This window comes from Sinocyclocheilus rhinocerous, unplaced genomic scaffold (assembly GCF_001515625.1).
Source record: "Sinocyclocheilus rhinocerous isolate Xijiao unplaced genomic scaffold, SAMN03320098_v1.1 scaffold24, whole genome shotgun sequence".
NCBI lineage: Eukaryota > Metazoa > Chordata > Actinopteri > Cypriniformes > Cyprinidae > Sinocyclocheilus > Sinocyclocheilus rhinocerous.
This window is the reverse complement of record NW_015647124.1, coordinates 1,387,398-1,400,733: the sequence shown is the minus strand read 5'-3', so window position 1 is coordinate 1,400,733 and position 13,336 is coordinate 1,387,398. Positions and strand designations below refer to the sequence as shown.

The 13,336-nt window shown below is 36.1% G+C and overlaps 2 protein-coding genes across 3 annotated transcripts in view; both read left to right on the top strand.

Moving 5' to 3' along the window:
* Positions 1 to 2,921, top strand: part of plekhm1 (pleckstrin homology domain containing, family M (with RUN domain) member 1) — a 27,085-nt gene extending 24,164 nt beyond the window's left edge. The window contains exons 10-12 of the mRNA XM_016513317.1: positions 664 to 727; positions 1,498 to 1,655; positions 1,822 to 2,921. Coding sequence (XP_016368803.1) covers positions 664 to 727; positions 1,498 to 1,655; positions 1,822 to 1,930 — 331 coding nt within the window. The 3' untranslated portion in view covers positions 1,931 to 2,921. The remainder of the gene's footprint in view (positions 1 to 663; positions 728 to 1,497; positions 1,656 to 1,821) is intronic.
* A 1,669-nt stretch (positions 2,922 to 4,590) lies between these two features.
* Positions 4,591 to 13,336, top strand: part of arhgap27 (Rho GTPase activating protein 27) — a 35,001-nt gene continuing 26,255 nt past the window's right edge. For both annotated transcript variants that reach the window (XM_016513316.1, XM_016513315.1), the window contains exons 1-2: positions 4,591 to 5,420; positions 6,438 to 7,326. In XM_016513316.1, the coding sequence (XP_016368802.1) occupies positions 6,529 to 7,326 (798 nt within the window). In that variant the 5' untranslated portion in view covers positions 4,591 to 5,420; positions 6,438 to 6,528. The remainder of the gene's footprint in view (positions 5,421 to 6,437; positions 7,327 to 13,336) is intronic.

The window sequence follows — 13,336 nt, the reverse complement described above, 5'->3', positions numbered from 1 at the left end:
TTTTTGTGACAAATGAGGACATACATTTGTATAATGACAAGGGTATGACATAGGTATTACAAGGAGAAGGTGACTTTTCAGGACATTATCCCATGTCCCCACTTTTCAAAACGCTTATAAATCACACAGAATGGAGTGTATTGAAAATCTGAAATAGCACAAAGTTTCCTGTGAGGGGTAGGTTTAGGGGTAGGGTTGGTGTAGGGCAATAGAATATACGGTCTGGACAGTATAAAAACCATTACGCCTATGGAATGTCCCCACTTTTCACAAAAACAAACCTGTGTGTGTGTACCCGTTTTTCTATTCTGGTGGGGACTTAAACCTGAATACACACAGACTCATGGGGACTTGTGTCACGGTGGGGACCTAAATTGTGTTCCCCACGGGTACAAAAGCATATAAATCATACAGAATGAAGTTTTTTGAAAATCTAAAAATGCACAAAGTTTCCTGTGAGGGGTAGGTTTAGGGGTAAGGTTGGTGTAGGGCAATAGAATATATGGTCTGTACAGTAGAAAAACCATTACGCCGATGGAGCGTCCCCACAAGGATAGCAAACCAGACATGTGTGTGTGTGTTTCTTAGATGCATGTAATTGGGACATCATCAAGTCTTTAACAGATGATTGCAACCGATAAGTAATCTGTATTTTATTTCCAGACTTCAGCAGCGGACATACTTACTGGATAACAGTGATCTATACAGTGTATTGGACTTGCAGCAGGTATTGGTTGCTATTTCTTGTTTAGAATTTGAACTAGGGGTGTGCGACACGTATTATCTATGAAAATATCATAATTATTGATTTAACGATTTTTGCCTAATATGAGCATGATTGCAGATCTCATATTGATTGTATAAAACGGTTCAATGAACAATAGGTAACATTTTGAGTTACATTTTAGACAGTGTTGTCAATATTTAGTTTTTTGCTTTATATTGTCAATGAAAATTTCCAAATGAAACCACAGCAGAACTGTTTTGCGTCTCCAAGCAAGTAACCTATAGCGGTGCTTTGTTACAAGGAATCCACATTTTGAATGTTTAATGAATGATTCAGTGACCAAATGAATCAGCCATTTGAATGAATCTTATGAATGATTCACTCAACTCATTTGCCGCCACCTACTGGTGGTTTTAGTTTCATATTTAGTTTTTTCAACAACAAAAAAGTGGCACATAAAGTTCATTTCTGTCACTGGTGTGAACGAACCACACTCTCAGAATAAAAGGTACAAAAGTTGTCACTGGGGCAGTACCTTAAAGGGTGCATATTGGTACCTTATAGATACATATTAGTACGTAATGTGGACCTTTTGAAAAGGTACAAAACCAGCGACAACTTCTGTACCCTTTTTGTGAGAGTGCACTGCACAGAATATGAAGAATAGGAATATCGCACAATATCGCACATCTCTCATTTGATCAAACCCCTAACCCTTGTTGAAGAAAAGAGTGCTCTTAAGTGATCAGACTTATGATTTTTGCACACAGATAGCAGACGAGCACTACGAATCTTACCTGCAGTCTCTGATCCAGTTTGGGTCCAAGCACGTGCTCAACTGTGACCTTTGCACCCAAAGGGGCTTTATATGTCAGATCTGCAACACCGACAACATCATCTTCCCTTTTCAGTTTGACAGCACCACCAGGTACTGCTATATAACACACATTAGACATCAAACATAAAACCCCACACATCCCCTTTCACTCTAGACCATTTGTTTCTGATTGCTGATTGAGTTATGTGATTCAGTCACATGCAGCACAGTATTATGATAAATATCAAGAGGATGATGTGTGTTTTCTGTCTCTCAGGTGTAACGTCTGCAAGACGGTGTTTCATTCCTCCTGTAAGGCGAAGTGTCCGGTCTGTCCACGCTGCGTTCGCATACAAAAGTATATGGAGAGGGACTTGGACGACTGAGTTAGCTGTTAGTTAAAAACAGGTTTTGAAGAAAACGATCATGCACCAAGCTCAAAATCCAGGGTTAGTACTATATTATTGTAATACTCAAATCTATAAGTTATTTTCTGAGAACTGGAAGCATTTGATCACACTAAGCGTTTAATTGGACTCATCTGAAGCTCGACTTTAAGTGCACTTATTTACACATTCATATGTACATATTTACTCACATCAGCACTCCCGTGTATGTTCTTTCATGAAATGTCAATAATGCCAAACAAACACTTTTCTGCAATGGTGGGAGAACTGTTATTAAAGCTATGATTTTTGCTTTTCAACTTTATGGAAACACACTTGACGCTCAATCAGTTCTCTGGGCTTCACATGTTATTCTGCAGGTTAGTGTTCAGAATCATAAGTCTTCATTTTTTTGCATAGTCATTATTGATTGTCAAGCCAAGGAAGTCGTATTTATGAAACTTAAGGCACTTAAATGCCAAGGATCTTATAACTCTTGTTTTTATAGTACTATTTTTACATCTGAATGTCACATGCCAAGTTTTATATGAAGCATTACGAGTTTGCATATTAATTGTTGTATATGCAGGAATCGTATGCATTTAATAAGAGGATGGTTATTGAAATTCTGAAATGTACCAGCACTTACAACCTCCTTTAACAGGTCATTTTTGTACAATACTGTGCCTTTATTTTCGTGTTTCATAGTAGCATCCTTCATCACTCAAATTGGTTGTGCCAAAAATGTAACTATTACAAGCCAATGTGAATTATTAATGTTTGTCACTAAATCAGTTATGTGCAAAGAAACCGAATTGCTGACATTCATCTGGATGATACAAAGGATGAACACTTTATATATTAGCTTCCTGGTTTAATGAATGTCTCTTTTTTCTTCTTGAGTTTTTCTTTTTTTTGTACCACTTTTTTAACAATGCTGTTTTCCTGATATTTTTATGACAAGTTGAATATATCACCTGTTGAAGGAAAATCCCACATGACTTTTTGTCTTTCTTATCTCTTGTTTAGCCACTAGAGGCAGTGGCACCTAAGCAAAAGTCTTGACATGGATTGACAGGCGGATTGCTTTCTGCAGTCATGAATGCTGAAGCTTTCCTCTGATCTATAAGCAAAAGTGATTCATATTCCTCATTTGATTAACTTTTTAAAATATTATAATTCTTCAAAATAAATGCCTCATACATAATAATGCATGTGCATGTAGACATTTAGCAGATGCTTTTACCCAAAGCATTGATAAAAGCAACAATATTTACTGTGCAGACAACACTAAAATGTGTGATTGCTGAATTTATTCTAAAATAGTATGTTTGTGCTAATGGAGTTTAACACAAAACAGCGTTTCCTAGAATCACGGAGCAGCTATAGAAGCATGGATGCATATTTTTGAGAGAACTTGTCATTCCTCTCAAACCACATCGCAGTGTGTTTGTCTCTGACTGGTTCTTCCTGTGTTCTTAACTCCTGGCACTCGTTTTGTCTGTGTTTGTTTCTGTCTGTCTTTTGAATGTACCAAACAAACTCCTTGCTATCTAAAAATATGAGCATGTATTTGTGAGCATGTAGGAATGAGTGCAACCAGTCAGTGTAACAACTGAACACTGGATCAGATTTGAATGATATATTTTTACTTTTTGCAAGACATTAGAGGCATAATTTTTTTTTTTTTTTAATGCACCGTTCAATTTTGATTCCATAACGTGTCTTCTTTCAGATTAGTGTAAAGAAAATATCCAAAATACACATTTAAGTGTTTACTTTATTGCTCTTTATCTAGTTGCATCTTTAGATTTTAATTACAATACATATAGGCAGTTTTCTCAAAATAGGATTTTTCCCCTGTACCAATTCAGAAATCTATGGAAGCCAGTTTCCGCCATGGAATAAAAACATATTTCACAATTCTGAGGGGGGGAAAAAAATTACAGGAAAATTACAGAAAAGTCCGAATTACTGGATATAAGTATTATATCCAGTTTTATTATTTAGTATTATTTTTTCTTGCAATTTCAAGTTTACATTTCACAATTCAGACTTTTTTTCCTCTGATTTCAGAGTTTACATCTCGCGCTTCTGTTTTTCTTGAGTAAAAAAATAAAAATATTAAGAAAAAAAATTAAAAAAGGTATTTGCAACTTTTTATCTCTCAGTTCTGACTTTTTCTCACAATTCAGGCTTTCTTGCAATTCTGAGGGGGAAAAAAATCTGGATTTCAAGAAATAAATTGACTTTTTTTCTCTGAATTCTGATTTTACATCTTCAATTTTTATGCCAGAAAATAAAAAGGTAATTGCAACTTTTTATCTAACTGACTTTTTTCTTGTAGTTTATATCTTGCACTTTTGACTTTACATCTCACAGTTCTGATAATTTTTTCTGAATTAGTTTTTTCCACAATTGCGTGAAAATTTTTTTTTTTTATTCCATGGCAGAAACAGTCTTTGATAGAAATCTCCATTTCCGTACCACTTACATACACCAGACTTTCCAGTTTTATTCCTATCCATATTGTGAAGGTTCATATATCATTCACCTGATTTATATGACATTTTATTTGATACTTTTCCCTGGCTGCTGACAGTATTTTCTGATTTATGGAGTGATAAAAAGTTAAACCCTTTAAAATGAAACAAGAATTTTCAACCTGACTTTATCCAATGTTCCAACGATATCTCTTAGTCTATATTTCTGGCCTCCACATGAATATGTGGATGCCTTTTTCCTCAATGATAACCTATTCTACCTCAACCCCACCCCATACTTCAAAATCATACAGTATTCAAAAGAGGGCATGTCTTTTCCTGTTGAGCTGGACCACGTTATCAGCGCAGCGCAGACAGACTGAAGGAAAACCAACAACAGAATAACACCATTGACTGAGAGGTGACCCTAAAAACCTAAAAGCTTCCATAAAGTCAGAGTGTTCTCACCGACACCCTGAAGTCTGTGAACTCTCGAAACATGAGTCAATTAGCTGAAATAGCCTTGAATGAAGCACGCGAAGAACAGCCCTTCAGTTTATACTCGCGCACGCCTCTGTCAGTGTTGCCATGTCAATGATTAAAAACACCAGTGCGGACAAGTTCTCCTCACCGTTTCTCTTTTTTATTTTCTGCTTCCTCATTTCTCAGTTTTTCCAGCTATGGACACTTGTTCCTTCGCTTGGTGACTGACTGTAAATACACTGATGTTTTAATATGCAGTTTTATTGTGTGTGTCTTGTATCAGGACTGATGTTTGTACGCTCACACACCCCTCCGGCTCTCTTCCACTCAAACCTGTCGAGCAACACAAGTTGTGAGAAGTTTTCTTCTCACACTGACACAACAGCACTACAGGTCTACAGTATGGAGCCGAGACGTCTCGGATTAAACCAGAAACAAACAGAGATGCTAGTTTGTTACTGAAGTGAATTATTCCCAGTGCTCAGAGAAAAGAAGGAGTCGAGGGATTATTCTGTTCTCTGATGGTAAGTTCATCTCACTGTTTAAATCTCTGCGCTTCAGAATCTGTGCCGCACTTTGTCCAGATGTGCATGTACTATTGGTTTGTTATGAACAACTGTCAACAGTTCATAAAGTTATATCGTTTTTTTGCTATCTGTATGTTGGCAAAATCTTAAAAAAAAAAAAAAAAAAAAAGTATATATGTATTGTGTGTGTGTGTGTCTCTCTCCGACACACCTGTGGTTCCTCTGGTTTGTCTGCATTCCTCTGTTTCACAAATATTTTGTGTTGTGAATATGATTGTCCCACCCCACATTTGTACACCAATAAACAATATATTTTAACATATACTTCTTATAAATATAAGTAAGTAGATTTCAGGTTGAATGCTCTGAAAGAGCCCTTATTTTCTTGCTTTTTTATTCTAAATGTGCACTACCAATTAGTGACACACTGACTTAATATACAGTACATATACATATTATCTATGGCTAATAATAATCTCAAACTAGAATGTTACATTTTCTTGATGCTAGGATGTTGTGGGTGGTTGCTAGGGCATTGATATGTGGTTGCTAATGTATTCGGAGTTGTTACTAGGGTGTTTTGGGTAGTTGGTCACTTAGTGGCATAAGCTAAAAGAGCACCCTGAGTCTCTTTGTTTTGTTTTGATTTGTTTTTGTATTTGTTTTCTTTTATATTCTTGTCCGTTACGCCTGTATATAAATATTTGTTTTGTTTCGTTTTTTTTTTAATTCTTGTATATATATACTGTATGTATATGTGTGTGTGTGTGTGTGTGTGTGTGTGTATATATATATATATATATATATATAATGTGTGTGTGTGTATGTATATATTTATGTATATGTGTGTGTATATATATATGTGTGTGTGTGTTGTGTGTGTGTGTGTATTTTGTATTCTTTAATATTCTTATCCCTATAGTAAGTCTGTACATTTGTTTTTTTTGTCTGGACTTTAGATTGGAGTTATTTCAAACAAATTACCTATTGTTTTTTTTTCTCCTTTATCTTCAGATCTCATGATGACTGTATACGAACCCTGATTTCCTGTTTGCACTGAACACCAGCCACATAACAGGTTTGGGATCAGCAGAAGTGGGCCACTATGTCACTTTCACAGCAGGTTCTGGTGAATTATGAATACAAATACACTGCTCGAGACGGCAGAGAGGTGTCCATCAAACCCAACGAGCACTACATCCTAGTAGCCAAGACCAATGAAACCTGGTGGCACGTTCGGAGGGATGGGACTGACAAGCCTTTTTTCATCCCAGCAACCTATGTGACCGAACTCCCACCTGAGACCAACCAAACTTCACTGGACCCTTCTGTAGAGTTTAGTGGAAGTGAATCCCTCAAGTCTAACTCAGAGACAGCTCCTGATAGTCTTCCCACCATCACTGAGCCCGCTGAGGTCACGCTTCGAGTCCCAGCCTCTATAAAACAAGACACGGAGAAAGACGGTCATAGAATATCAACATATATTATTCCAAAGGAATTCTTTGAACTGAAGGGTTTGGATCCAGATCCCATAAAGACTGAAGCAGAGGCCGGTCCTGTGCCTGAACACACAGATCAAGAAAAGTCTTCCAAGCCAGCTTCCCCAACTAATGGGGAAACACCACCCTCTATCTTACTGAAGCTTCTCCATACAGTCAACACACCTCAATCCCCAGAACTGGAGATAAAATCAACCGTAAATGCAACAGAAAGGCCTCGGGTGGACACAAAGGCCCTGGATCAAGATATTCAGATGCTCAATAGATCTGGCTGGGGTGACATCTGGAGCCCCATGAATAAAGACAAGAATGTGTATGAGAGTTTGGATACAATGAGAGAACCAGAATCCTCAAAAGCCGAAGATAATGTGACTGTAAACCCTGTCACACCAGATAAGAATATGGTAAGTAATACTTCATGTGCAAAGTAAAGTTACACAATTTCTGTTCTGTTCTCCAAATATTTTTCATTTCATCAGGTCTGTACATGTGTTGTTCTCTCTTGACAAATGGTAAGATATAGTCTGTTCATTCATTGTAAAAATTTTAACGACGACCCTGCATACTTTAGTATGTCCAAGAATATACTAATAATGATTTGGTTCACTTCAAATTTGAACTGCAGTTTAGCTGCTTTCCTCAACCACACGGGGGCGCTGTCTACAAATTAGCATCAGGGCCTACGAAAACAAAACCATAGGAAAGTTATGTCTGTCTTAGGTGTCAAAAAAAAAAAAAGACAAGAAAGAAAAAAATATATATATGATATTAATAATAATTAATTAAAGAAATCTTGGTCAAACTGATAATATAGCTGTAATTGTCAGTTTAGAACTTTGGCTGTCCTTAAAATTTGGTGTATAACCAGTGGCTGCATCAACGATTGATGGATTTAAAACAAAAAAAACTTTATGCTGTATAACAATGTTTACATCAATCAAAGATATTAAGGAGCTAAACAGCAGCTAAATATATTATTGTCCTTTCCACATTTCAGTGTATTAGATCAAATTAAAAAGTAATAAATTATCTGTACAAGAATGGTTGTTTTAATGCCTCTGCAATGTAAGCATCATAAAGTATGTAAATACATTATTGTGGTAAGCCTACTATATACATATTAGGCTAGGGGCATCTTACCCCAAGGGTCTTATTTGGTCTTTTTATTTATATTTCACAAATTTAAATACAGACACAACAACATTTGATATTTAACAGAGCACAATGTTGTATATTTTCTAGTATTTTTCAAACTGAAGAGGGGGGGGGGGGATTTTACCCCATCCCAGCAAACAAAAATGTGTTGTAAGAACGTTTTGCTATCGTTATTGAAACGTTATTTTTCAATATTCTCTGAACGTTCAGTTTTGTTTTGTTTTTTTACCTTTTAAAAGCTATATTTTATATGAACGTTAAGGGAACATTCAATTCTATTCAATTCAAGTTTATCTGTACAGCGCTTTTCACGATACAAATCGTTGCAAAGCAACTTTACAGCAAATTAAGTTTCTACAATATTTAGTGGTAGCTGTCAGTTAATGTACATATGGCAGAGATGTACGGAAAAATCAAACAGACGATGAACACTATTAACAGTAATTTGATCATTTATTATTTTTATCAATATGGAATGTCACTTTTTGGGATCTTACCCTTCTGATGAACATTCGTTATGCTACTTTCCTGGATAGTTGACGCATGTTAGTTTGTAATTTAACTAAGTTTTTAAAGAAATTATCAACGTTTTGAAAGAATTCAAATTAATTTTTGGCGCCCCTAAAACAACTAAACGTACGTTTTGTAATATGCTTGTTACATGTAAACCTATGTAAATGATTAATAAAAAAAAATATCAAACAGACGATGAACACTATTAACAGTAATTTGATCATTTATTATTTTTATCAATATGGAATGTCACTTTTTGGGATCTTACCCTTCTGATGAACATTCGTTATGCTACTTTCCTGGATAGTTCACGCATGTTAGTTTGTAATTTAACTAAGTTTTTAAAGAAATTATCAACGTTTTGAAAGAATTCAAATTAATTTTTGGCGCCCCTAAAACAACTAGACGTACGTTTTGTAATATGCTTGTTACATGTAAACCTATGTAAATGATTAATAAAAAAAAATAGCAGCTTACTAAAGTCCCGTACCGAATCGCACTCTCGAGCGAACTACGGTTGCCATGGTTACAGCCTCACGTAGTCTTGTGTTATCTGAAAAAAAACGGCGTTTGAAACTTTCCTCATTTAGTATGCAAAATTAAAGCAGTTCTTACTGGCCCGGTGTGAATGAAGAGTCAAACAACCCCAAACCCTAATAATTCGCTTTCTAATGTGGACAAAAACGAACTCTGGCATAGCTGTTATAGTTCTACGTTTGAAGAGAACGTATATTTATTGGCGACGTTTCGACCCTGATCAAACGCCCAGTCAGACTGCATTTCTGGAGCTCCCTGCCAAGTGATCTGCATGTCAATGGTTTGCCCCTCACCGGCAAAGAACCGGCTTCTCCATCCGTTTTATCTGCCACACCGGTCGCGAGACGCTCTATAGGCTACGGTGCGTATGGAAAACTTTTATTAGTCTACTAGAGTTAGTACAGAGTTTATAAGTAGCCTACTTCGTTATTTTTGAGAGATTCGAAACGTGCTGCATGGATCTAAACATAAGCCTGCTAATTTGACTGTGTATGGGGGAAGGGGTTTTCAAGCATACTACCAGAGTCAAATGAAGAGCACAACAGGTTAGGTGAGTTGCTGCCGAGTGCCCTAGTGAGTGTGAGTGGCACTGTAGGGAGGTACAGTACCAGGCTTTTGCAACCACTCCCACAAACACACCTGTTTCCCTGCGGAGGGACGATTAAAGCACGTCAGCATTAAAAAAAGATGGATTATAAACAGCGGTTGGAATATCGTTTGCAGCTTTTTGTAATCTAAGCGTTTGGGGACGGAACGGTTTCACCAGTGCAAACACCTGCTGTAAAGCTATGACAGAATGATCCTGAGCTTGCTGTTGGGAGGGATGCGGTGAGCTATCTGACTGATCAAACTTGCGATTTCTACTTACAGAATTTTAAATGCATAAAATGAGTGATATCTTGATAATACGAAAGATAATATCGAGATTACATTAGCACGACCCTGCTTAAAATTGAAATGCATCCAACTTGGATGCAAATCTTCTGTTACGTCTTCTATTATGTTTTATTGTGTATTATGTTAATTTCTTAAAAGTCATTTTAATATTTTTGGGCTTAAACAGAAGGTTCTAGGTGGTGTAACTTTCCTGAGATTATAAGAACGAAAAGTAAATAAATAAATAAATCGCAGAATCAAAATAATAATAATTGGCAGACATTTTTTAATGTATATTTTCTTACTATATAAAAATAAGTGATAAAGTGAATTTTTTATATATCATTTTATTTAAAATATAACTGAAAAAATTCCCAAATCAATGTTTGGACAGTCAAGTTGAGTTTTGAACTTGGAACTTGGTATTATTTATTTTAATAAATAATTCTTGATATTTATGTATGTAAGGATGGATGTGTGTGTGTGTACATACTAGGGATGTAACGGTATGAAAATTTCATATCATGATTATAGTGACCAACGTTATCACGGTTATCAATATTATCACGGTTTTGTTAAAATTAGATGAAAACATTCAAAAAGAACTGATACACACACTGAAAACATTTCAATAAGTTTTATATTTGAAAATCAACAAACAACAAATACAATTAGCAGCTATATGCACTTTTTTTAGCATAAACATTAAATTAACATTAACATGAAGCCCTAATAATAATAATACCCCCTCTGTCGCCTCACGTACCCCAGTTTGGGAACCACTGTTCTACATTAAATATTAAGCTAACAACAGTCTGTTACCTAGCAACAGTGTATGTTAACGTTAGCTCAGTCAACGTAGGCTAACATTAACAGGTGTAGACAGAAAATATGATTATCCTGACCTGAGCTAATTTACTGAATCAACCAACTCACATCTCCTTTCTTTCTTTTTCTTTCTTTCTTTTTATCCATGATGACATTAAAGTAATTTATTGCTGCTTCTGGCGTTTCTTTGCTGACTGTGCCGCAACCGCGATACCTGCTCATTAGAACTTTCAGTGAGCTATCTTTAGAGTGTGCACGCGACGTTCCTGGACGCGTGCGTCTGTGTTGGGGGGGACATGTCCCCCCTGTCCCCAGTGGAAATTACGCCCCTGAGTTTGGTGTTTATTTATTAGTTACAGCACTCAACTAATTGTAAAACAATTTGAAAACATAGATTATAATTTCTAAGAATTTGGCATTTTGAAGTAGCCTATGTTTTTGAGAGTTTTCTCTTTTTTTAATCTAGATATCCTTATTAATTATTGACCCATATATCAAAATTACCATCTGATACATCATTGTGACATTGTATCGCCATGGTACTTCTTTCTAGGCATTTACATCACTCTCTTAAATTAGTGGTCAGTCAGAGTGTAATTTACAAACACAAATGTCATAGAGCCATGAGCCTTCCATGTTGCTACTAAGATAATTGTGCATAAAATGTAATTTTCTTTGCATCTTTCTTAGAAGTTTCCATTTCATCAGGTCTGTACATGTGTTGTCTGCTCTATGGGTGTTTAGTTTGGTGGGATAAGCACCGAGAAACTCTGGAGGCTTGCCAGTGAAGTTCTGGTTTCCATAGCAATGGTGGTTTCAGCAGTGGCATGGCTGAGGTGCCATTCAGTTCGGCGGGCACAATGTGTAGCGCTGGTGTGCAGTCCCGGATATTTAGGTCAGCTTATGCTAATGCATCTCACACGGCGCTGTGCACTGGAAGACCCCAGATCCTAGTGCATGTGCACGACTGGAGCGTCACGCGTGAGTGTGAGCAGCATATGTGGAGTAGTTTAGAGACAGATATTACTTTTGTAAATTAATCCATGTGCAAATATTTGAAAGGTACAGTATATACCCATTGGAGACTGGGTTCCCATACTCTGTGTTTCTTCTCTTAATGATTATCCTAAAACATAGCAAAAGCTCTGTTCAAACTCTACTCAGCTCTGTTCAAACTCTACTCAGCTCTGTTCAAACTCTATTTTTGCAACTGTAATACTTGTGCAATTACAACATTTTCAAAGTGTTACAAAATAACTATTAAATAGATAAAAACAATTTCAGCAGAGCAAAAGGTCACCAATTAACTGTTAACTATTGTCTGTGTCTGCGCCTGTAGTGTTTATATCGTTGTGGCTGTTGCTCTGTGCTGATGTGCTCATTAATGTCTTTGCGCTTCCTTTAGTAATTAGGACAGCACTTTATAGGTGGGGAGTTTAATTTTAGCACAGTGGTACACTGATGCAATTTTCCACAACATTTACTAATGTGAACGTTTGTTTGAAACCAGGGACGTGCACCGACATTTTGAGTGGAAAATGGAAAAAAGGGCACTTCTCATATTTATTTAAATTTTTTTCTAAAACAAAACGTTGAATATATTAGGGTTGTGCGATATTGACAAAAAACAAATCTCAATATTTTCTGGGATTTTATCGATAACAATAATTAGACGATATTTTGCTGAGTGTGTTATTGCGCTGATATCTTAAGGACTGTCCGTGGGCAGCTGACTTCTAAAGTTTTTGATATTCTGCATATTCTGTGTGGTGTTCAGTTCACAGCAGTGATAGAAATTAATCTTTTCCAATAAGTTTAAATTGATTTTTTTTACCTTTTATGGGCATTTTTACCTTTATAAAGCCATGTTTTCTAAAAGTGTGAATCATCTTTTCAGTCAAATTCCTAAATTGAACCAGTCAATTAGAATAAGTCATTTGCGCTGTTACCAAGCAAATGAAATCAATATTGACAAAACTAATCGTTGCGATGCAGAGAAAAGACAGAAGCTGCATTAGAAGTGGAATTTAGATGCATTTACACACTGTTTAATGCAGGACATGAATGCATTTAACCTGCAGTTACAAATGCATTAATACTGTTTTGATATTTTAAACATAAAACATTGAATACTGATATTTGACATTATAAAAAAAATAAATTAAAAAAATGAAGATACTTTAAATGTAAAATTAAAACGCCCCCCATATCTTGAATTTTGTGATCATTCTAAATGCATTTTAAACTGAATCATGCAGTGAAAGAACATGCACTGGTCTAACCCAATAGACTTCCTATTGCCTTAGCTAAACTTTAGCTAACTAACATGGTAGCTCTCTCATGAGTCATGGATGTTAGCAAGACAAATTAACTATGTTTGCCTTTTGTCTTTTGGATAATTAGCTGTAAATTCAAGTCACTGGTAGCTTAGTCTTTTGTTCATCACCACTCACCTCCACAGCAAGACAAATGCAACTGGAAAGGGAGGGAGGGCTTCACTTCTGC